This window comes from Galleria mellonella, unplaced genomic scaffold (assembly GCF_026898425.1).
Source record: "Galleria mellonella isolate WM207_F2 unplaced genomic scaffold, CSIRO_AGI_GalMel_v1 utg117, whole genome shotgun sequence".
NCBI lineage: Eukaryota > Metazoa > Arthropoda > Insecta > Lepidoptera > Pyralidae > Galleria > Galleria mellonella.
In genome coordinates, this window is record NW_026441980.1 from 9,489,390 (window position 1) to 9,516,271 (window position 26,882).

Here is a 26,882-nt window from a genome sequence, read left to right on the forward strand (position 1 = left end):
GAATATGTCGCGTTTGCGTTCTATCATTTCATTAGTAAATAACCAGCTTTATAGTGATATAGGATTTATAGTGGATAGTTCTATTGTTTAATGCTTTATTTAGAAACTATCTATTTACGAAACAGGTGTGCAAAAATATTTTATAGTTTTTAATTAGAACAATAATTTAGAATGTTTTAAAACGGAATAACTTTCTCCGTTGTTAGTGATCAACTGAACTTTATAAATAGTCCTGTATTTATTCACAATTTGAATACTAATTTTTATTACCGTCAATTGAATATTCCACATATTATTTATACTATTATGTTATTGACATAGAGCATTAGAAAAAGTAAACAATATTACGATATTATTTTCAGCGGCCGCACGCCAAACGGAGTCCCAACCACCAAGTCGTCCTCCGAAATCACAGGAGACTTCAACCATGACGACAAATACATCCACTGCCCCCAAAACTGTTACTGCCTCAGTTGGTACACATAATACTAATGTGAGTAACCATAATAATGATATCTATAAGTGATAATAATTTTATCACGTAGATCTCAGCGTGTAGTCAGAGCATAGTCAGTCATGAGTCCTAATGAATCATTTCATCAAAAAGATTATTACAACTAACAATTCTGTTAAAGATTAACGATGACAATCAAGCGGGTGGAGTAACTGGAAATGCATCTCAGCACAGTCAAGACTTGAAGTCAGAAGGGGTACAAGCTGGTGGTACACTAACATCAACCAAGTCTTCTGCAACTTCGACAAGACCTGGAAAAGAACATTTGCAACATATGCCAAAAAGTGTCGACTATGGTGATGGCAACGAATCGGTTAGACTGATTTTATTAATTGATTTTTTATGGGGAAAGGAAGTAAACGAGCATGCGACTTATCTGATAGGAAGTAGTTACCACAACCTATTGATACTAAACAGAGAAGTTTTTGATGCATAGCCGACTTTTATACATTCTGTATTAGTGTTCTTTTTGAAGGTACCAGTGTTGAATATGTTCAGAAACACCACTTCGAGTACTTTGTTTTATATTGTACGCTTGACTGTTATTGATACCTATTAACTTGATAGATAACACTCGGTTAAGCCTACTAATAACTCATAATCGAGTGCAACTATGATCTTGAACTGAATATGATTTAAAGTGAATATTATTTTTTGTCTTTCAGTCACGTGAATCAGATCGACATTCGACGCATCATCATAACGTTATCAACAACAACACATCCGGTTCACGGCGCACTAAATCTAAAAGCACTGAAGACATGAATATGGGTAAGTTCTCGTTGATATTAATTACAAAAAAGGCTTAAAGTATAGAAAGATCATTAAAACTGAAGTAAAGACATCTGTAGAAGAATAAATATACCCGATAAGGTTGTAAAATCAGCAAACTAAACTGACTATGGGCCGGCAACATTGCTTGCAAACCGACACGCCAAGAAATGAAAAGCTTTGGATTGATTACCTGGTAAAAACAAATGCAATATGTGACGAGTGCTCCATTAGATTAGATTAGAGCTACGATTATAAATGTTTTGCTGGGAGTCAATGAAATTAAATGAGTCAGGTAGAATCATTTCTTATGGCAATATCTACATTCAATAGTGCATCGTGCACCCTAGCTTACCTGTAATGGGTGTAAACAAGAATAACTAACGAAGAATGTGATCACCCATATGTGGATATGACTCGTGACCGTAAATCTAACCGAACCAATGTACTTATAAACTTTTTAAAATTATTTCATAGATGTTCAGTGACTAGTTTCTCTAGATATGATATCCTAGTTTAAAACTAGGTAAAGAAATAATCTTCGATATTATTTTTTATTATTATATCATGACAAAAAAAAATAACAATGAAAGGGCAAATATTTGGAGATGGATATTTTGTTTAATATAATTTAGTCATAATTTATAATGGGATACCAAAAGCACTAGGAATCATTACATATTTAATTCATTACTGCAGCCTATTTAAATATCTCAGCATTAGAAGATACCTACAATGTATTAATTTTTTAATTATAGATTCCAGTACTTTGAAGCGTATGTTAAAACCGATGCCTTCTACCGAGAGTCCAGTGACATCTCCCGAGATGGGTCGCCGCAGGTACGGTGGCGCGGCTGCATGCCCGCCATCTTGCGGTTCGCATGGCCACCGTCACCCGCAGCATGCACACCATGGACATTATTCACATGTGGTCAACAACAACAGCAGTAGACAGAGTTCACAACGGTATCTATAACTTACATTAATAATCTTAATATTTATTTATTTATATAAGATACACCAACAATATGTTCACAATAATTAAACAGAATAGGTACAATGCTATAAGTAAGCTTAAGGCTAGATGAATATATTAATTAGAGGCATATACAGCCCTCACAGATTATTTATACTAATATAAGGATCATGTTATTAGTGATTTAATTATTAATCTATATCAGACTTAGTTAGACTTAATTATTAATCTATACTATTAATAAGTTTAATAAAATGCATTAAGTCATTATTAAAAATATCGATAACTAACTAAGATCGACTCAAGAATATTTTGCACATAAGCGAGTACTACAAAAGCGATGTTGTATTGCGGATAATTCACTATCGTAGGTTATTCAGCCTGTACCTAATGTGTATTTTGCCAGTACTTTTTTTACCAGTACCTACTTTTTTTCTGTATTATAAGTAATAAACTGGTTTTATTATTTTGCATGCACCATGTAACCGAAGTACGAAAATACTCTAGTTTAATATCTTACTCTACAAAATTAACAGTTTCAATTTAAATTCCAATCTAAGGCGGTTCGAAATTTGGCGATGTCTTGGTCAATTATATAATAATACGTAACGTGCAGGTACAGATGAATTAAGATAAGAAACTTCTTCGTTCTAAAGTCGCTCGAAAATTTTATTGAAATAGCATAATAAGTTTAGCACGCCAAGCGTAGCAGGTATTACATTCGAGTACCTACCTACTAAGCAATGGTAATTTTTTTGTAATACTATACATAAAAATATTCAAAATAATATAAAAATATATAGTCATGAATATATTATTAGAAGTTGAGTTACACGAGCTATTTCATATTTACTTAATTTTGATTTATAACAAGTCAATATATCCTAGTCCTGACTAGGATAGACTAGGATATATTGACCAAAATAGAAATGTAACTTATGTTCTGTCTTGCCAAAAACGCATAATTATATTTCATGACGATTGATTGAGCCATTTAACGCCAAAAGATAATAATAAAATAACGTTACTGTAACGTTTATATTTTTTCTATAACATATTGGCAAACAGCAAAGCCTAATGGAAAACATGCTAACGGAAAATATTAATGGAAACCAATATCCGCCACAAATAGACAATAACAGCACAATGAACATCACAAAAAAGTGTTGTTATATTTGAGAAGTGGGACATCCGTATCGATCTATAGTCTGTAATTTTATCACCATATCCCACCCTCCAAATATAAATTTGCAAGCACTTCTACTTAGCGGTAGAAATACAAGTCAGATAGATGTACGCAAGCGACTTTTGTACCTTTGGTATATAAGTACATAAGATTGATTATTGTAAATAGTAAACTAATAATTTATAATTTGACCTAGTCGCGGCGTGGGTGTGGGTGCTGCTCCAAGTGGATATCCGGGGCGCGGGCTCTACTTGGAGTTGGGTGGAGGTGAGCGGGACATGTCACCGCCCTCGGATAATGTAATGTTCGATAATCAATGTTACGCCACTACGCCTTCTTCTTCCAATGGAAACTCCGATCAAGAGCCTTGCCAACGCAGGGATGGCAGACATCATCATGGGGTAAGCATTTATATATAACTAGAACAGTTGAATTTTCTTCTTAAAGTGTTACATTGAGTTTAGTAATTAAAGTTATCAATAAAAAAGTAAATGAAATTAGGTGGAGTGACGACCTGAAATGCATTGCAGGGAGTCAGTGGATGCAGGTGAATCAGGACTGTTTTTTATGGCCGACTGCTATAAAAAATGGGGGAGGCGTCTAGCAGTGCACGGATAATGACTAAAATGATGATGATGATCTAAATAAAAAGTCCACCTGATGAAACATCGTTGATAATAGGTATATTTAAAAAAAATGTGTACCGAAAAAAATGGTGACACTCGGTTATAGTGATTTCAATCGTAATAAAACTTTACATTGCATAAAGAATTATAAATATACCAACCAAAAATATTAAATAATTAAGAACCTCTTATTCAAATTCGCTTAAAAATTGAAACAAAGTAGTTATGCATATAAATGAAAAATATAATCAAATGAAATATACATGTAAATATTAAATTAATTCGACCCTTAAAAGTAAGGTAAAATATTAAAGACCATTTGTAAATTAATAAATATAATCTGAGTAAAACATTAATCGATTTTTTTGCTATTGAATATACAGGAAAATTTATCATACATAAAATACTAATTGGTTATTACTTTTTATTAGAAGCCCTGCTTATCTCGACAAACTTCACAATCAAGCGCGACCCCAGCACCTGGTTCTCCCACGTCTCGGCTTCTTCTCGAGTATGAAATGCATCTGCGGAATACTCTCGCTAAAGGCATGGACGCTGAGAGCTACAGTCTTCATACCTTTGAAGCATTATTGAGTCAAAGCATGGAAGATTTAGGTGAGTAGTTTATGTATTAAATGTACCTAGGTGTTAGATAGAATAATTTATTACATAGGATATACTCGTAAAATACTACTAGAGTAACATAGTCATCTGTATATAGATGATGATGTTTGTACATACGATATATATAAGAAAAAATCATATTAGAGATCATAATAAGAGTAATAGAAGATAAAACAATAATTACTAACATTTTCATCTGTTAGTTCTTACTTTTTTTTATTTGGACATCACGCAAAAAATAACGTTCCAGAATTCACGCATAGTCGCAATGTCACGGATAAAAGATAGTGTATGATAATAACAGTTAATAATTATTTATAAGAGCATGAAATTATTCAATAAGAGTATAAAAAAAAATTTGTAATGCACTTTCTTTTTTGGTTTCTTGGTTTTGTTGCAAAACGAGTGTTCTTTTACAAAGAAGAATTAAATACTCCAACACTCGCGTCGATGATTAAATAAAAAAAAAGAGTTAATTAGGAAACATTACTATAAAGTCTATTATATCGGAGATATATAGGAATGATAACATATGAGAGGTCAGTTATGTGTTACCTTTCCTAAGAACTTCAATAGAATATGTCAATTTTACTGTTTTGATGTTTTATTCATTAAACCAAAATATAGTAATCAAGTTATCAAGCACAACTATTTGGTAGCGGCTCATCAATGAGATAAAACTCCTTATCCAAGCCACAGATAATATAATACTATATTACTCAAGTAAAAAGCTTCTCTATTTATCTTCAACTTCCTTATTCATATAATAGATATGCATTCAGTTTAAGAGCACTGCTAAATGAAAAAAAGATGTTTAAATTGATTTTTTTCAATAGAAACTTGACTTTATATTGGCATTATAATAAATATAGATCAGCTTAGAGACATGTAGCGAGACATATATGTAAACATTATCAATAATTCCCTGCTATAATCCAATCAAAATGAAACTATATAAAAATAACGCAATATATTTGCTCCTGTCATTAGTTCGGGAAGTAAACATCATATTCATTGGTAATGGGTCTTATTCTTCCCTAAGTGAATTATAATTTCATTAGGGTAATAATCCTTTATATTTAATTATTTATTTCTATAATAATTTCCTTTTTTTTTAGAGTACAATGACAACATGCCACCATCAAATCAACGAAGTCCCTATCCATCTCGGCGTCGTAAGTATTGCACCTGCTTTAATAAATTATTTGACATTACTTAACGAAAATAGAACACATTAATCGAACTTCATATAAAAATTATTATTGACTCTATAGGAGTAATTAATTATAACATGCTAATATATATAATTAACAAATAATTGTAATTCATCACTCACATAAAATATGCAGCCTAACCTTAGATGTGGTTAATTTAAAATTATTGATAAATGTAAAATTTACACAAAAATATATTATTGTTAGGTATTTTGCTACTTAATTTCAATCCTATTTTTGTTTTTTCTTTTGTTGAGGACCGACCCAAGAATCCATTCTACACTCTTTGAGAAACCTTAAGGAGGCTGCAATAAGAGCTAGAGGTGAAATCATCAGTTATTTATTAATATTATACCATCGTACATTATTGGATCAACTTCATGGAGTTCTAATTCTTCTTCTCGTCAACTACATATATTTAGATTGCAATAGAACTTCTACTCACACTGTTATCAATTTTATGTTGAACAATATTTAATTTGTAACCTGTATGTCAATTTAGTTCTTTCACACTCACATGATGACACAAATACCTATAAGTTAAAAAGTTTATGTCTGAATATCTACTTTCAAGTTTCACAGTAATTTGGAAGTTTTTTAGATATCAATATCCTTTCAAAATAAAAATATACTATAATTAATATTGAAAGTGGTGATATCTATGAAGTTTCGAAAATAGATTCTGTATAAACAATGCAGTTTATAGTAGGTATTAAATGTGGTATAAATGTTGTAAATCATGTCTTTGTTATTTACAATAAAGCGTTATGGCATACATGGTGTAAATAAATATGTTTTGTTTATTGTTGTGTGGGTGTTCACGTTACTTTTAATTGTATTATTTGAAAGCAGCAAATATATTTAATGAAACTATGCCTATATGTTTATAAGTTCACTTTTTGTAACTTTTAATTTCAAAACAGTACAAAGCTGTAAAGTAGCTGTAAAGTAATACCATTTCATAAATTATTGTCTTCATATAGTTCTATTTTACGTGTTCAGTTAAAATATTATATTTATGTGAACTACTCTTTGCAATCTCGTCTATTATAATTTATAATAGTAAATGGGATACATTTTTAGAATATAACTTTTTAAATTAATGCTAGATTATGAATGATGACAATATTTGCTGAATTTCGGATACAATTCTAATATTATTAATACTTCCTGGTTAGGGATAATTCACACCTTCCCTGCTGCGTATTTATGAGATGTATTGTTGCTTAATACTATTATGATTATATTTAATTGATAATAATCAATTACTACTACTATATGTAATATATAATCATAGTCATATATAAGTATAAAGTAATCAACAAAAACAAAGATATCTAACTAGCTATATTCGACTGACACGTGGTCAGTTAAGTTCATCTCAATATATGTAATACAACTTAATAAATAAAGGATAAATTATATTATTTAGAAATAACTATTTTGTATGATGGTGAATAATTTTCCATTGATTCTAACATCAAACTGGACGTAATTTGAATAGATATATGAACATGCTTTAGGTAAACAGAATATTATGAGTATCTTCCATTTCGTTTCATTCATTATTATTATTCTTAATTTTGAACTCTCCGTGTATTTTATAACGGACCAGGGTCTCTAGACAAGTGGCAAGCGAATTCGTCGATGGAATCGACATCACTAGCTAGTCCGTGAGTTGCAATAAGTCACCCGACGTTGCTATCTCATTCTATTTCACGGACTCGCTAGCGATGTCAATTCCATCGACGAATTCGCTTCCCACTTCTCTAGAGGGCCTGGTATGAAAATATATAGATAGAATATTCTCTTTATGGAAAAAATAAATAAAATTATTAGAGCCAGTATATTGCGGTCAACCGTTGAGAGTAAATAATTTTCTTTTTGGTTGATCATATTCATAGATTATATTGTCACTATGTTTGCTTAGCATGTCGTGCTACTATAAAAAACTCACGCACATAATTATAAAAAAATAATTTCTTTTAGGTTTAAAAATAAATGCCTTAATTTGTTGATCTCTAGGAAATATCATCTAAATTCATAACACTACTACAATAGCACTGTTTTTTATACAACTATGAGATGAATACATATTACAATATTTTCTAAAAATAGAGTTCTATAATATTTTTATCAAAGAAGCGTCAGCTTGTCAAGTCTTTAGAGTATGTAAAAACTAATAAACCGTCCAAGAGCGTGTCAGATATAGAAGTTATTTGTATTAACGCTGACACATTCTTTTTTGCAGTTCTGGCACTGCTTTATTCAATTTTGTTCCAATTTTTGGATATATCTTTCCAGTCTTATTTTTATAACATCGGATAACATAATAATAATTATTAAGGTGAAATCATAAAAGAGTAGTGATTATATCTAAAAATTGCATACTAAACCTTGTACATCGTGTAACAATCAAAAAGTCTTTGATCTCTTAGATATTTGTGATAGTGATTTGAATCTACAATAAAATTTTTTTACTATCACTGAGTTTAAGTAGGAAAAGTGACAATCACGGTAAACTATCTGATGGTTATCAGTTTCATACAATATCTAATGAAATTTCTATTAAAACAATTCGAATTCATTATCGTCATATTAATTTTGCAGTTTTTATTTTCATATTATCTATCTATTAATTTTATTTATAACGGTTTCATATATAGATACTTATTATATTATATAGAAGAATTATCTGTTTTATATTCCCATATATACGTACCTATGTATATTTTTTTAAATAATCATTATGGTGTTTTGTTATAGTAAATATGTGTATATGTAATTTATGTATTTATTATAATATTGTTATATTGAACGAACAGGACCAGCATCACAATGCTCAGGCGGAGGCAGTAGATCATCAACTCTACCCTTACCACATCGATTGGGCGTAGAAAGACAACTTAGTGCACGATCCGATCGTGATGGTTATTACAGGTAAATTAATACTTATTTGCAATTTCTCCTATTTAGATAAAAAATTGTCCTAATCTGATCACTGTAGCCAAAGTTAAGCATGAACTAATAATAGTAGAGTAGTATCTATAGTAAGGAACTCCGCCATAATATATTTGACACGATAGACGATGTAAACAATATTTTCCGAATACATAATTTCGAACAAAACTGTTTGGAACCACTATTTTTGTGAAAAAGTAACAAATTGCTGTCATCAATTTAAAAAGAACATTAAATATCTATTTGTAAATTGATTGACCTGTAGTCTGTAGAGAGTTAATTATAAAAAAAAAAAAAACACAGCGATTGGCCAACTACACATTTTATCTTTTCTTCAGCAAATTTGTAACCCTTTGTATTTCATTCGTTTTCTACAACCAGTTGTGCTATCAGTTATAAATACTTTTGTGAGGTCTAGGTAATCTGAAAATCTAAAAATGTTACTTATTACATTATAGAATATATACGTATTATACTATAGCAGTAAGTATTATAATAATTCTTTTGTTGTTTTAGTGATCGAAATGAGCTAATGCGAGAACGGGAAAGGGATAGAGAACGAGGTTACTTGAGTGATCATAATTCCAGGTAAGAATCTGCTTATAGTAATTATAGATTTTTAAGTAGATATTTTTTATTAATTTCGTGTTTATTGGTTAATTTTTATACATATAAACAATAATATAAATAATATGATTGAATTAAAAATCTTCTTTGAAGACAATTGATAACTAGTTATATATATTGATATTTAAAATTTCGCAATTTTTTTCAAAATATATGGTTGAAAAGTCGGTAGTCTTTTGGGAATAAAAATATACCTATAATTGTACATATAGATTAACAGAAATATATTTGTCTATAATATGTCACTTTAATATAAGATTTTGTTTTGAGTTATTAGGGTCCAGTACTCTTAAAAAAAATAGAACCCGAATTAGGATATCATATTATTGTCAGTCTATCAAGACTATTTGTCTTAAGAATGCCTAGACATGTTGAGATAAAATTAACATTAAATACTTAAATCTGTAATCTCTTGAATTTGTGAAAAAATCTAACTTCTAAGTAAACAGAATCAAAAGGTTCGGCCGTTTATAGAATATACTTTAATATTTGCAAGGAAACCGATATCCATAACGTTCTTTTAGTTAACCTAGAATCATAAAATTTGGCAAGAAGTAATGTTGTATAGCATAAGTAAAGGAAAATTATTAAATATAATATAAATAATTATATTATTTTTATGTATGACTTCATTTTATTTGTCTCAGGGACCGTGTTCGAGACCGAGATCAGGGATACTTAAGCGATCATCAATCAAGGTAGGTTATATAGATTTAAATGTCAATATTTCTCTTATCAAAATATTACTTCAATTTTGGAGGTTTTTATAACCACCAACGGGAGAATTTGTTTAAATTTTCATTACAGCGATATACATTTCTGTCTCATTTATTTCTACCACCAAGGAGTTGGTTTGTATCATAAAACTTAATAGATTAAGTGGAAATAATACTCGTGTATTTTCCTATATAAATCTTCCTCTCAGATAGTGTATAGGCTGGAAAGGTAGTTATAAATTTATAAACATTTTCAGTTTACTCAGTACTGTTATTCAAGTCAAGATGTTATCAACATGCAAGTAGTAGGTACTTTTGAATTATTAAGCATACAAAGATTATGGTATGACTATGTGATGTACTAATAGCAGATCTAGTAGTACTTTATTTATCACTTGCGTTAAATAAATTTAGAAACTCTGTTTTAGAAATTTTTAAAAATATTAGAATTATTTTTTTACAGTGATGATATCTATTTACTTCCATAGCGATATATTACAGTTTTATGTCTTATCGACACGTTTAGATTTATATTTCTCGGAATTTAACATATAGTAAGATTTCCTGTAGAAAATTATTAATTAGGTATAATATAATCATAGTAATGGTTTATTATAAATACTGTTATAAATCAATGAAAATAATAAACGGTAATTTTCATATTAGTATTATGTCCTATCGCATTTTAGAATTTATATTACTTTGCCTCTGGCTACAAATTTACATCCAATACAGCCCGAAATGCAAGCATTCCACATGCGCCGCGCTGTTTAACACATATACCAAAAACAACCTAATTAAATTTCTAACGAGGCAAACATGAATGACTTGCCTAAATTTGATAGTGAATTGGCCTTTTTTGACATGGTTAATTTAAACTGATAACACGTTTATATATATAACAACGATAATAAAAATATTGTGTGCTGTGTATCTAAAGAAATGTGCACGTAACGCCATATTTGTTCTGCAGGTGTGTTTTTTAAATGTAAAATAGTAACATATTATTTTATACCACTAATGTGGCATACAACCATACGGCCCACATGATGATAAGCGGTTACTGTAGCTTATGAACGCTTGCAATACCAGAGGCATTAAGCGCACTGTGCCAACCTTAAAGATACCTCTTTACTCCTTTTTTGAAGAACCCCATGCTGTAGTCATGGAAAAACTTCGACAGGCAGCTCATTCCATAACCTGAGTATTCATGGGAGGAAACATCTCTGAAACTGCGATCTACACGACCATCTAGGCTCTAAGATATAAGGATAAACACCCTATCGATGGCGAGCTATTTGATGGTAGAAAGTTACCGTGGGCATCATATTGAACAATTCCTCTGAGCAGAGTCTTTTATATAAGCGATAGAATACACAGAGTGAGGCAAAATCTCTCCTAAGACTTGAGAGTTCAATACCGCTTGTAAGCCTGGGATCATCGATAATTCTCATAGCTCGTCGTATATTTAACTTACAACAGCAATTTGGTATACCAAAATATATCATAACATAATATATATAAATGATTTGAGAGAATATTGTAGATTCTATTTTTAATATGTTATTGTTTATTATTCCGAATAATTTAATAAATTAACCTATGTTAATATGGGGTAAACCTTTAGAAATTTTCAAATTAAAATATTCTCAAACATGAAAAACCAAATCCTTACTAATATTATAAATGTGAATGAGTTAATTTTATTGGTATTTCTTAGTGGCTTAACGACATAACTATTATCATTATTAAATGTCATATGCACGTACTATACATATGTGATGGAGAAGAATATAAGCTAATCGCGGACTAAAACTAGTTACCTATTCATTGATGAGTTAGAATCATTATTTTAAACTTACAAATTGACTAAAGATCATAAAAACAACGAATTCGTCAACTATGTCCGACTATAGGCTCTGACAATTTCAGTGATGAACCATGAAACTCTTACCTGAAACGATAATACAACAATGAGCTATAAGAATTTTCAATGATTCCAAAATCACAAGCCAGATCTAGCCCTTTGATTAGAGACTTTGCTACCTTCTATGTGTTTTGCTGACTGCACCAATGATTTATGATCTGATGAAATGTTTCACTTAGAACCTACACCTTCTACCAAGATATTGCTCATTATTGAAAGGAGATAATACTGATAGATGTTGAACAGAATCATTTAAAAAACATAAAGAGGTTTCTTTGAGGCAGCAAAATCTATGTAACTAAGAATAACAATTAAAATTATTATATAAAATTATATAAGTATTTTATAAAATTATTAATAATTCTATAAAATACACGTAAACGCTAAATAACAGCGGTGGTACTCTTAATAAACTGTCATTTTTAAAGAATGAGATGTAGTATTTCCAAGTAATAATGTATAGATAAGTTAGATATATGTACTCATGTGACTATTATACTCGTACATTAATTTTTTTTCCGACGCGTGCATGCATCACCTCTAGCGTTTCGCTGCACTTAATAATAGGCTACGATAATCAGGTGAAATGTGTGCTCACCTTAGTAATTTAAAAAAAAAACAAGCACTTATAAATATTTTTTTGTCACTTGACTAAATAAAGACGTGGTTTAAAGTGAAGCATGCAAACTCAAATGATGTCTATCCTCTCTAGTTTAGAAGGACGATAGTTTACAAAAGTCGAAAAATACAGGAAAATATACGAGTATAATTCATAAAAGTACATATTATGTAATATTAAAAGAGTCATATTTAAGTTTTAAGCTCTGGTATGTAATTGCTACTGGGAATTTTCATGTAAACCATGTTTCATTAAATAATAAAGTCTGATACCTACAGAGGTTTGTGGAATTCTATACTAATGCTTCAATATTGCATCGATATATAAAAGATCACAGTGTAAGAGATGCGATAGACAAGATATAATATTCTTAATCTTATTTATATATAAATTGTAACTAACGATGTCTATACATTAGAGATATTTAAGAAAATTGGGTTTGCTGGAATAAATCACTTTTAGAGATAAGCTCATCTTTGTGCAATATTATGTTTGTTTATCTGATACAATTACGAGTACAGTTTGTGTACAATAAAGAATAAAAATAAATATAACGAGTCTTAAGAGCAATAGAAGACAAAAAATATATTTAAGGATTTTTTATTTGTCTGAAATGTTCGTTCTGGAATCACGTAAGAATTATTTAACTAAATTGGATACGGTTTTCACAGTTGTGTTCCTGAAGGTCTAATTTAAAATCTAGTGTATATTTCATCCTGATACGCAATATATATAGAAGTGATCTATTTATTTGTTTTTAGGAGCCGAAAAAAAGCTAGTATTTTATACATTTCTGGGATAGCAATTTTAAATGCATTTAATCCAAAAATGAAGCGCTAAGAAAATTTTGCTTTAGAATTTTGAACATAATGTATATATTTTTTTTTAGTAACTATGATAATAAAAAAATAACAAAAAAATATCTTCATCATTGTTAAAATCTAACTACTACTACATATAAAATTAATATTAGTATTTAAGCTCTGTACACATATTTATAAATTTCTAAGAAATATTGTAATGCAAATAGTCATTTAGGTATTCGATAGTGCTGCTTCAATAATACACTGTACATACTCAGAGTATGTAGGACGCTTGTAACGACAGAGAATAAATAATTCAATTTCATGAAACAAAGTAGGTCAACACAGGGTATGGGTCTTCAATTGATAATTATATTATACGATAACGTATGAGTTACATATGTTTTCTGTTTATTCACATATAAAATCCTTTTTATGAATCAAACTATGTACTATAGAAACAAATTTAATAATCAATATGATGTTACCCTTTGATATGGTAATTTGTGTAGGTACCTAAACATACAAAATTAGACTTTCTACCTAAATATAATATTAGAACTACTAAAATCACATATGTGTGTCTGGAACATCACCCCTAATATTTTTATCGTATTACATATGACTGGTATGATATACAATGTATTTAACTAATTGTAAGTATAGGAATTTTAAAAGAGAAATATATTGTTACCGACAGTGTTAAAAAATATTGTGTATTGATTTTATGATAATTCCTTTTGCAATTCTATCAATTGTAAAGGTTACTCTTATTCACTTACATTCATTATTAATTTTGTTATTAGTAAAGTTACCATTTTTTGTACAGCAAAATTTTTGTTTTAAATAGCCTTAATTAATAAAATAATTACGTCAATATCTGGACGCTTGGAAACGATAATCATAAAATTAGATATATACGTACTATTAGGGATGCAAAAAAAGACAGGCAAGTTTTTATTCCGGTAAACCAAATATTAAGCATTATAAAAAAAATTTAATGAACTTACTCTGTCTGTTGTTTCCAACAATTGTTTCAACTTCATACGGAAGTCTTCTTAAGGGTGAGTACGGTGCTTACATCGCAGCTTCTCGCCTTGCACTACGCGTTACATCACGCAGAGCCTGTGAAGACATTGGTGAAGTTGAAACAGTTGTCGGAAACGACAAACAAAATAAGTTCATTAAATTACCAATATCCAGTATCGTATATTAAAAAATGTATATTAAATTTTTTATCGTATATTTAAATTTTCGAAAATAATATTATATTTATATCCGGATCCATTAGTTTCATCTTTCAACTGTGAACATGTCTTTGTGGGGCACAATATTTTCGCTAGTAGACATACTATGTACGAGTAGATATTGATCGTACCTACCTACTCTTGTATCGTATCACAGTTATTTTCGTAGCGTTTTTCGTCGCGAATGCCCTGGGGTATACCCATTCCCGGGACAGAATTAGCCAATCGTGTAGCAAGCAATTTTATGAATATTGAAGAAGGCAAAATAATTTATGATGTTGTTGATATTACACTGAATATTTGTGCGCTATTACCAAAAAATAATTCCAAGCAAGCTTCCCCAAGTTCATTGATTTTTAACGCTGCTGGCGTTTCACAGATATTATTTTTTATAAAATACTAGCTGACCCCGTAAACGTTGTTTTACCACTTATTGCGAAATATAAAAACCGCAATTAAAAAACAGGGGTTGATCGTAAAAGGGTCAAAATTTGAAGTTGTATGTATTTTTCAATGCTCAATCATTATAAAATGAAAATAAAAAAAATTGTCAAAAAAATAAAAAAAAATATTTTGGGGTGGGTCACCCTTATCATTGAAGAGTATAAAAAATAGATGTTGGCCGATTCTCAGACCTACCCATTATGCACACAAAATTTCATAAAAATCGGTAAAGCCATTTCGGAGGAGTTTGGTAACAAACACTGTGACACGAGAATTTTATATATTAGATATTTACTAGATTGAAGCGTTTATTTGTTATTTAATTACTTACATTTAAACTTTTATAACCGACTTACTCGGTAAAATATGGATATATTGTTTCATTTAGTATAATGGCATCAGTCGACAAATGCTTTTAAGCGATTTAAAAAAGGAAGTTCTATAATCCACTGTATATTTTTTTTATGTATGCACACCAATTTTTTCGTCAAATGTAGACTGATTTTAAGAATTCTTTTTGTATTTGAAAGAGTTTACTCCTGCGGGACCACCATTATCACCAAGTCAGGATCTGAAGATGGGATTTCAGGGTATTCGAAAGCAACCCTCAAGTTGTATATGTTGTCTCACATTTTTTTAAAAATTAATTAGATATTTGCATCTGGTAGTAATCATCTCAAGTCGTTGAGCTGATGATGGAAGGCACATATCCTCAATGGTTAGTAGTTACAGGATAATTCTTTAAATACTATAGGTATGTAAACTTCGTTATTTGTTATACTCCCTTAAGATATTTAGATAAGCTGATGATGGAAGGTTTAACTCCCTAATAGTTAGGAGTTAAGGGATAATGCCTTGAGTATTATAAGTACATATAGACCGTTTCGTAGGTTCTTTCAAGTTATTTGGGTGATTGCAATTGGGAGCCATCATTTCAGGCTGCTAAGATGATGATGAAAGCCTCAAGACTCTGTATTGATTAACAAAATACGTATATTATAATATGCTCTCTATGATATAATGACAGTTTGATAGTATTATCTGAAATAATTTTTTACTCACTGCTTATATATTATATGCATTAAAAAGTGTATATAAATAAACAAACCTAAAAAAAATAATCCATTTAAAAGAAAAGATGAATCAAAAACCAAAAAGCGAAAAATAAACTGATATTACTTTTAATTTAAAGGATAAAATCTGTTTGAAGTCGAGTCCAAATATTTTTTAATCTATTAATTTCTTTTCATTATAAAAGACAGTTCATTTATGTTAAACTTATAAATAATTTTGAAATTACTTTACTTCTCTGCATGTTATGATATATTTGAATACACTTATTAATCTCGGTAGTCCTTAATTTATGAATAAAATCAATATCATTAGCATCTCATTAAGTATTTGTTTTTCATTCGAGTTTCTTCAAGCAAATGCTTAATTAATTTCGCTGGTAGAACTACATAAATTATTCCTACTACTATACTACTAGTAATGGTACAATACGAGTACTACATCAAAAAAATGTTAATAGTATTAATTTAACTCTTTATGTATAAATACAATTATATAAATTATAATTACTATCTGATATTATTTACTACTATTGTTATTATTTCATTAAATGTCTTATGAAATTCCTAAATATCTAAATCTGGAGCTACTAACTGCAAATAAATCCATCGCACGCCTCAATCATAATAATTCTATTATACCTATCGTTTAATGGGTTTGAAATCGACTACATTAATCTAACACGGCACAATGTTATCCTAATGGGACTTTCAAGAACATCTATCTGAAATTAGTTTAAGTTTAGTTGCTTGTTATGTATTCTGCTTTGTTTTTATAGTAAATATTTACAAACTAAATTGATCTATAGAGAGAACGTAGTTTGAAATTATTATAAAAAATAATAATATCTATATACCAGATTCACTAACTGATTCCAACTGATAACCTGACAACTAACAATTTGGTTTTTGAGAATTACTTTTAACTCGTAAATAAAAAGAAAAAAAAATTATTAATGATCAAAAATTTTAAAGCTAATAATTTTAAATTTTTAATCTGCTAAATTTAATATTTTTTAACAATAATTACATAAGTTAATTTTTTAGGGTCCCATACCTCAAAATGATATATGGAATCCTTATAGATCATTTTGTTATCCATCCATCTGTCAAGAAACTTTTTCTCATTAATGCAGGCATTGAGTTCAAATTACTATCACATATTCAAATTTACAATGCTTTAAATGTAAAAATTTCTAAAGTTCTAAGTCTGTCTAAATTTCTAAGTGAACGCACTCAAAAGATACGACGAGGTGAATTTGTAATTACATCATGAAAAATATTTAGCCGATTATTTTGAATATAAGTACATAATTTGCCTCTAGCGTTACCTGTCCATACTATTCACCGATTTGCAAAATCTTTTACAGTTTAAGTTGTCCGCCTCTTGCACTCTCTACCAACAGATATGAAAATGTCCTCTCCAGTAAACGTCCTAAAATTCTGTCTTAAGATATTCTGGGGTTATTCTGCAGATACGATAATTTAGTTTTCTTGTATGTGTGTATGTATATTTGGTTATGTATTTATATGTATGTATTATATGTATATATTTTATTGTTATTTGGTATTCTTATATTTATAAAGTATAAGATTTATGCGTCTCTTTATTCAGGATATTAGATGTGTTATGTTGTTTAGCCTGTTTCTATTTCTTTGTTAATTAGCTGTTGTTTTTTTATTTCCACCAATTCACAATATCTATACACTAATAAATATAGACGTATTTATAAAAAAAAGGTATAAATATAAATATTTTGAATAATATTATATAGTTGAATAATTTTTAGTTTTATTTTTTTATTATATTTATATATGGACTATAATAAAAAATTTAAAACTAGCTGTACCCACAACTTCGTATGCGTAAAGATATGTTTTTTCTCTGTTATGACATGTTCTTCTTTAATTATATTATATAAAGTTCTTTATTCTGTCAAATTTTATTCTAATAATGCCAAGAGACAAAAAGACCCATTTTACTTGTAGTAATAAGACATTTGTAAGTAAACACTTATACAAAATTATTATTAATTGAATAAATTATATTATTAAGTAGCGTATTGATATCTATACATCAGGTGTATACTACAATATTAATAGCATTTATGCGACATAATATTGTAGAAGAAAGTTAATTATCTTAATTATATATTAAAGAGTAATGACAAGGGGAATAAATTAGTCCACCTTAAATAACCTTAGGTACACAAATAGTAATATTATCTATTATTTAATTTATTAAAAGTAGTATAATTAATCAGACAAAAAATAATGCTGCATGTTAATTATTACAAAAAGAGTAAATTGCGATATTATTTTTAATATACACAATTTGCTATCATTATTCAATTTCTAAAATATACCATCTTACATTATATATATAATATATTCTAGAATTACATCTGGCGCGTCTATATCTCGGGGGGATAAAAAGTAGAATGTCAACCGTCGCAAAATTTTTACCTCGCGTGATATATGTCGAATCCATTCTATTACTCTAGAATTTTTTGTTCCACTTACAGACATAGATGGAAATAGATAACACAAGTAACTTTATCTATATGACACTAACATGTCACTACTAAACTAATTGCTTTGTTTTCTGTGAAAAGTTATTTCATGAAAGCATTTGAATTTTTCGAAAACATCATCCTAAAATTTTTTTTAGACCAACATCTAAACTTATTAGGAATTCTTTTGTTTATACAAAATTTTACTGGAGTCAAAGTTCAAAAAGTTTTTTGTTCCCATTAAGGTTTGCAATTCCGTATTGCACTTTATTGTATTCCAGCGATTTCTTATATGTCAAAAAGATGTATAGAATTATATTATTGATGCATTAATTCTGCGTGAAGAATTTTTGAATAATTTAGCAGCAAGAAATACGTTAAGTAGATAGAAATATGTGTGTAAATAACAAAAGTTCTCGTAATATGTCATGTGCTGATTTCTGTTGATTCTTAGTTAATGAATATAGTAATGTTTAAAGTAAATTATCTCTTTGACTTTTAAATATCTATAATTATTTATATTTAGTTTGGTTAAATAATTTATATTTAATTAATTCTATAATTTAGAAATTTTTATCTGTATATGTATTTATTATATACGAAAATAAAAAAAAATTGTGCATATTTATTTACTAGTTTAAGAATAATTCAAAAATAATAATAAAAGATACCTTCTAGAAGTTAAAAATTTAAATTATAAGATAATCAAAATTACTTTAAACAGAATGCCATCAGGCATTAAGTCCGCCCTGTAGACATTTTTCAATGTGTGCAAAAGTATAAATAAACACTTGAAAAAAATTAGCAAAGTTAGTATTAAAAAAGCCGAACACTCGGTAGATTATGGGTTAAATCTGTCGCGAAAATTACAACGGGATTCCATTATAATAGTAAATTTTTAGCTGCAAAAAAATTACTGCGGGCTTGCAAACCTTACTTCGTATTTTAAGTAAAAAATTGAAATGCGGTAAACTAAATGGCTTAACTCCACATTTAATTCCAAATAACACTGTCCACCGTAAAAATATTATTATTTTCCTTTATGATACAAGCTATTATTTTAATCGTTAGTTGAATAAAATTATTTTGTTTAATTCCACTAATAATTCTAATCAACTGACCAGTGATATCAACTTCCGCAAAATAACACCTAGTGAAGTAAAATGTTTACTATTTTAATGTTTTTGTTACACAGTTTCGTGAGTGCATCTCGTTGTGCGTCCTGTATTGGTGAATCGGCTCGTGCAGCATGGTACCGTCATTCGGATGGCTGGCGTGGGGCGCCTCCGCCGGGCCCGCGGCGGTCCCCATGGGACTCTTTACCTAGTCTCCGACACGAGGGCAGCCTTAATGACTCCGGCTATAGAAGCAACAGGGCTGACAGTTTCGAACAACGGTAAGAATGAAATTATACTTAACTTGAATTTACAATTTTATTTTATTATACACTTAATTACTTCTTGAGCTACAGATTAACCTCCTAATAAAATAAATAATCGCTACACTATTTAAAAGTTAACATTGCCCTTATATTGACTAAGAAAATTAATCTATGCAACTATGTAGCGTTATCAATATTGTGCAGAATTAATAGTCATACTGTTGTACAACTATTTATAATATCCCATTGTCAAAAATAACGATATTAACAGATATTGTAAAAGACCTAGCTTTTTTATTGTAAGATGTGTTTTTGCGTAGTTTTTATTTATTCGATAGTGATTATAAGATAGGTGGACCGTGCTATAGCAGTCTATAACAGTTTCTTTGACAAATACATGATAATGCAAAATTTTCATGCACGATAGTATAAAAACTCCTTCTCTTATGTAATTGTACATTAAATTGTGTGCGTGTGTGCGTGCGAAAATAAACATTATAATAGAGTGCTAGTCGTTTATTAATTCAAAATAAATCTAAACATTATGGAAAAAGGATATAATACACAAAAAAAGAACTAACCTTAAAACCAAAAGGATTGGTAAGATTTTCCTAATCATTGGTGAGCGAAATAACTAGGTATTATTTCTGTAATTTAGATGAATAGAAAAATAGCAGTTACGTATTAAAAACACACACACATAGCAGGAATGCTTTCAATTAGTTTATGTAATTAGAATACAAAACCAATCACGACACAGTAACAGCTGATTCGTGACATTGTAATTATTGATAATTAACACTGACAGCAAGTTAAGACAAAGACATTGCACTAGATGTGAACAAAGTTATAGCTCCTACAACTACAGATTAAAAATAAGAAAGTACCTGCAATGACCACAGATGACAGAAGTGAATATTTATTCAAAGGGTGCGTTCCATTATAACCATTATAACTTTAAAAAAATATACTTCAATTTTGGCGATCTAATTATTACGTTCCATTAAGGTGAATCAATTGAAAATTATAAAAATTACATTTTATGACGCTGAGAAATAATTTTAATTTTACATTATCAATATGAGTTTTGATGAAAATGTTACCCAACGAAAGCCTTAAAAATCGTCCTACTTAAATAATCTTACAGGCTCTAGTATATATGACTGCACCATGATGAATGAACCAAATAGTACATTATATAATAATACAAGCCTAGTCACAAATAAATCTATATTAGAAAAACTCAGATTAGAGCTACAATTAGCGAATTTAGAAATTGACAACCTTACTCTCGAAAACAATAATTTAAAACTAGAACTAGAGAAATGCTACAAAGTAATTGATACCTATAAAAAAGTTACATACCAAACAACACCTTTAACATCAAGAAAAAAAAAAGACAAAAGTTAAGCAAAAAAATTTAGTACGCCAGAGCCTTCTCCTTCACCTACTTATTTAAATCAAATACAGGGTAAAACCGTAATAGTTGACAAAGTAACAAATACTGAATGCATCCATGAACAAAAATGTTATGGATGACAACATAGAAAAAAAATACATAAATATTTATAATAATGAAGTAGAACAGACATCATCTATAACAATAGGACAAGCTAAAAATAAGTATGACACAATAATAGTAAACAAGAAAAATGAAATACAACAAAATGAAGGACTTACTAGATTAATAAAGAAAAGCAGCAATAAAAAAGACGATAAAAAATATAGCTACAATTCAGACTTGACTTACCAGAATAGACCAACGACTAATAAGAGAAAAGTTACATTACATTATCGTACATGGAAAAACTAACAATGGATGACTACATAATTTTTATAGGAGGCATCAATGATAAAAACCCTTTGCATTTTCGTAATTATCTCTGCAGTTGGTTAAATAAAATGAAAAATACTAACATTATTATACCAGAAATGCCTTATAACAAAAACCTTTGCGAACAAACTCTAAATTACTTACTAAGACATATCTCTAATAGATTTGGAAATACCATTTATATTGATATGGATTACAGTAGAACAATTCCTAAAAAACACTTCTTTACTCTTAAATTATCAAGATGTATTTTAAAAGAAATTTTAGCTTTAGACTATAAAATTAAATTAGACCGTTATTCAAAACAAAATATTAATGCGATTAAACATTCACAAAAAAAGGTTTTATCATTTGCAGAAAAGAGTATACAGACAAATGTAACTATATTTAAGAGTAATGTTTCTAAAATAATTAATGATAATATAGATAATGTAGAGATAAATGAAATTTTGAATAACCAAGATAATAATGATGAACTAAATAATGGAAACCATGATTTTTTCTTGTATATTAGCTTATTAACTTTGCACCAAAATATTAATGGTTTAATATCCAAATTGGAGTTATTAAACGTAAATCTAGATAAATTATCTCGAACCAAAAAGTCAATTAATGTATTATGTATCTGTGAACATAATATGAAAAAAGGTGATTATGATCAACTTAATATTCCCAACTATAGGTTAGCTGCATATTTCTTCAGAGAATATCGTAACGGGGGTACATGTATTTTAGTTAAAAATCATCATAGATATACTACAATAGACACCAATGACTTTAGTATTGCAAATGTTATAGAATGTTTAGCTATCGAACTGCCTGAACATGATATGATTGTGCTGTGTATATATAGAGTACCCAATAATAATACAAATAAATTAAATTTTTTTTTCAATAAGTTAGAAGCACTTTTAGCTAAATTTTGTTATAAAAATATTAAAAAAATAAAAAACAAATGGCTTATAAATTTAAATTTCAATGACTTATATAACAATAAAAGACCAAATGAGGCTTTTAGTGAATTTTTGATATGTTTATAATTCTATGACCTGTGATTTCTAAATAAAATTATCAAAATGTCAATAGTAAAACGTCCCAGTTGGATATCAAAAGGAATAATAAACTGTTGCAAACGAAAAAGACATATGCTTTGGCAGTATAGGAAATTACTAAATGAGACAAATAGACAATTATTTAAAATTTATTCAAAAAGACTACGTAAAATTATTAAGTTGACGAAAAAAGCGCAAAATAATCACTACATACAAAAATCATATAATAAAAATAAGACAGCTTGGAGTATAATAGACAAGTCAAAAATTAATTACCCAGAGTCAAGCATATCACAATTAATAGTAGATGAAAAAGTTATAACCAATCCTAAGAGTATAGCTGAAGCCCTTAATAATCATTATATTGACCACTTGTATTTAAGAATCTAACGCTTCTACTTACGCACTCACTTTTATTTTGGATTAATTAAAAAAATGACAATTATTAGTAATTCATTACACGAAGAATATACGCGTATAAACTTACTGTATTATTATTGTAAAAAAAATAATAATATACCTACAGTAGGTATCTATTTACTTTGGCTTAGTTATCAAAATCATTGCCAGTTTTCTGCAAAAGAATGTATATTTATTTCTACTCCATTTCGTGCGCCATATTCAAGATACTATCGTTTTTCCTCCACGCAGAGATTGTCCAAAAGAGATTAACGCCAAGACCGCCTTTTATACATCACTATTGTTATATTTCATAAATTGGTATATAACTGCTGTAATAATAAGTTAATAAATAAATATGAATTCTTTAGAATAATACCATCTATTATTGTAGTTTTCAAGATTTTTTTATTAATTCTATTCTTTACTTTTATGAAAAATTTAGTATTTCGCAACTAAAAGGCAAAAATAGAACCATCATGAGTCTGATCAAATTTAATACATTACGATAACATAATTATTAACTATGGAATCCTAATAATACTTAAAATAATATCATATACGCTTTTAAAGTTTCAAATGTGTTTTTTTTTTAACTATACTGTATATTTATTATATTTGTTCCAGGGGTGTATTTGACCGCCAAGATAGTGTTCGGTCAGAGTACACAAGTGATCGAGAATCAACTCGTTATGGTATCGTTCAGCAAGCTTCCATAGATAGTACGGACTCCAGAATTTGCTACTTAACATCAAGCGAGGTTAGTACTGTTTTTAGGTCCTTATGTTTAATTTTTTTTGCATGGATTTGGATTCAAATACAAATCAAATAATAGAAGTAGTATATATTAGGAGTGGGTAATAATAACAAAATCTATATATTGTAATTACAATATTGGCCCAATAACGGATAGATTAAATGTTGTTTATCCAATATATAATATTGAAATGAAGAACCCGATCGAAATGAATACGATGTTCTTTTTTTCCGCCATCATTGTCCAAAGGTACCCAATAAATATATGTTGGGTATATAATAGATATAGGAGCAAGGATGAATATTACCCATGCCTAATGCAGAGTATTATTCATTTGTATTTTTCAAAACAGCAAGAAACAATATATATTAGTCATGTAACGAATACTTGGTTATTATATGATATACGGCCTATTAGGCTACTTTTATACTTTTTGGCCGAATATAAAAAGTTTATATCCTATTCGGTCGTATATAAATATTTAAGTAATATGTTTAGTCTACATATAATTAGTAAAGTGAAAATATTGATTTATTTTATAAGAATACGTTTTTTTTAGTTATAGGTACATATTCAAATTCTATATTACGTTATTTAACAAAAACTACAAAATAAATATTTATGCACTTAAATCATAATTGGAAGATTATGGTAACAAAAAAAAAGAAAAAATTATATATGCAACAGAGCACGTAAAGCGGCGCAGCGTAGGAGGTAGGTTAATACATTTAAATAAACGAGGGGAAAACAATCATGTCGATAGGTTCAAGTTTTCCCGCCACGCGCCGGCTGAATATTTTTGCCTAATATACGGTTATTCGGCTAAGACACGTGCAGAAATACGGTATTCAGCGTATTGCCGAATATATTATTCGTAGAAAGTCTAACAAATATCAGTACTCGTATTCTGAGTTGCAGCGAACTGCCCTAGAGATTTTTTTTAAAAATTGTTGTTGTTTATTATCAACTTTATTTGGTTGTGTGGTCCCGGCATAGAATAGGCCACCCTTTCGTTCTCTCTCTCTCTCTATATATATACGTATATATATATATATATATATATATATATATATATATATATATATATATATAGTTACATAACATAGTTACATAAAATGATGTTACAGTTTTTTTTTTTAATGTTCAGTATGTTTCGCTATATTTAATAGCATGCAAATCGTTACAGGTATTATTCATCAAATATGGTTTTTATATAATTCGTTAAGTCATATATATGATGACTAAAAACGATAAAATCAAAGATGTTAGCTAAATTTAATTATGATAGGCAGAAGTCTTAGCAAGCAGACAAAGTTGTTCTTGAAGTTTTATCCGAACAGTTGTGAATCCAAATAAACTCAACTTAGTAGACTATGTCTCGTGAACTATATTACCTTTGTGAATCGTGTTACTTATAAAAGTAATTTCAATCGGTGCTCACTACTCATTCTTCGCGATTTCTAAAAACAGGATGTTCTAAATTCGTCTGTAATTTCTGTGTATATGCTCATATTATGCAGTACAATCACAAATTCTAAATTAGTTTTAATAATTCCTCTATTCTATTTTTAATAGTTTTTGCGATTTAAATAATTGAATACTTATGCTGATCCCATATTAATTTTGTCAGCAATGAAGTCGCTTCTTGATTACTACTTTTATAGTAATGTTCAAGACATTACTATACATAATAATATTCATATACAAACCGTCTAATATTTCACGTTGAATTCTTCAAAATTGTGTCATATAGTGTTAAGACAGAGGAATAAACAGTTGTATAAAGTGAAAGTGTTTTTCTTTATTTCTTTAATACAAAATCTGACAAAATTTTACTTGAATAACATTGAACAGTATTGAAAAAAAATTATATTTATTCAAACCATAACCAAAGGAATAAAAAACAGGCTCGTCAAAATAAAATAATTGTAACTCCATACTACCTATTATATTATTAAAAACACCGATTTATATCTACATTAACAGTTTTATAAAGATTGTGAAACTCAATAATAGATGAAGATAAATTAAATATACAGAGAAATTATAAATTTTTAACCATATTTTGTTTATATAACTATCAAAAATCTATTACATTATTTATCACTGTATTTTGTTGGCTAAAGAGATCTCTTTTTTAGATAAGCCTACCCTTGCTCATAATATTTATAACTGCTTTATCTTTGTAATTTACAACCGTAATAAAGAATATATGAAATATATGTGACCTTTTAGTAGCTGCGAACACGTGTATTCTAAATTAAGTACTCGTAATATTCTTTACCTGACGCATCGAACCCTTTACCTGATTGCTGAGGAAGAGTAATGATTTTCGAGTATATAATGTACGCATATAAGTATATGCACAGAACCCACCTAATTCGGGTTTATCCATAAAGTATTTAGGTATATAACTAATTATTATATAACGAAGTTACCTCTTAATAAGCTTATTATTTCGGTTTTTCCGCTTCCGTAAGTTTTACGGTTCCCTAAGTTTTACGATACCTAGAAAGACGGCGTAAAATTTACAGTGTGAGTGAAAGTCGCACACTGTCATATTTTATTATAATTGTTCATTTAATACACTGTTATTTCAATAAAATAAAAATTACAAGATT

At 28.8% G+C, this 26,882-nt stretch overlaps 1 protein-coding gene across 12 annotated transcripts in view; it reads left to right on the top strand.

Annotated features, from left to right (window-relative positions):
• Positions 1-26,882, top strand: part of LOC113511845 (protein still life, isoform SIF type 1) — a 132,715-nt gene that overhangs the window by 31,929 nt on the left and 73,904 nt on the right. For 10 of the 12 annotated variants that reach the window (XR_004224173.2, XM_031913437.2, XM_031913438.2 and 7 more), the window contains 13 exons: positions 363-493; positions 636-827; positions 1,180-1,285; positions 2,044-2,251; positions 3,644-3,848; positions 4,505-4,688; positions 5,816-5,872; positions 6,169-6,234; positions 8,737-8,851; positions 9,389-9,460; positions 10,147-10,197; positions 20,034-20,234; positions 24,132-24,264. Coding sequence is in view for 11 of the 12 variants with exons in the window: in XM_031913437.2 (XP_031769297.1) it covers positions 363-493; positions 636-827; positions 1,180-1,285; positions 2,044-2,251; positions 3,644-3,848; positions 4,505-4,688; positions 5,816-5,872; positions 6,169-6,234; positions 8,737-8,851; positions 9,389-9,460; positions 10,147-10,197; positions 20,034-20,234; positions 24,132-24,264 (1,721 nt within the window). In the remaining variant the exon portion in view is untranslated. The remainder of the gene's footprint in view (positions 1-362; positions 494-635; positions 828-1,179; positions 1,286-2,043; positions 2,252-3,643; positions 3,849-4,504; positions 4,689-5,815; positions 5,873-6,168; positions 6,235-8,736; positions 8,852-9,388; positions 9,461-10,146; positions 10,198-20,033; positions 20,235-24,131; positions 24,265-26,882) is intronic. The other 2 variants (XM_052895443.1, XM_031913447.2) reach the window with 1 other exon arrangement.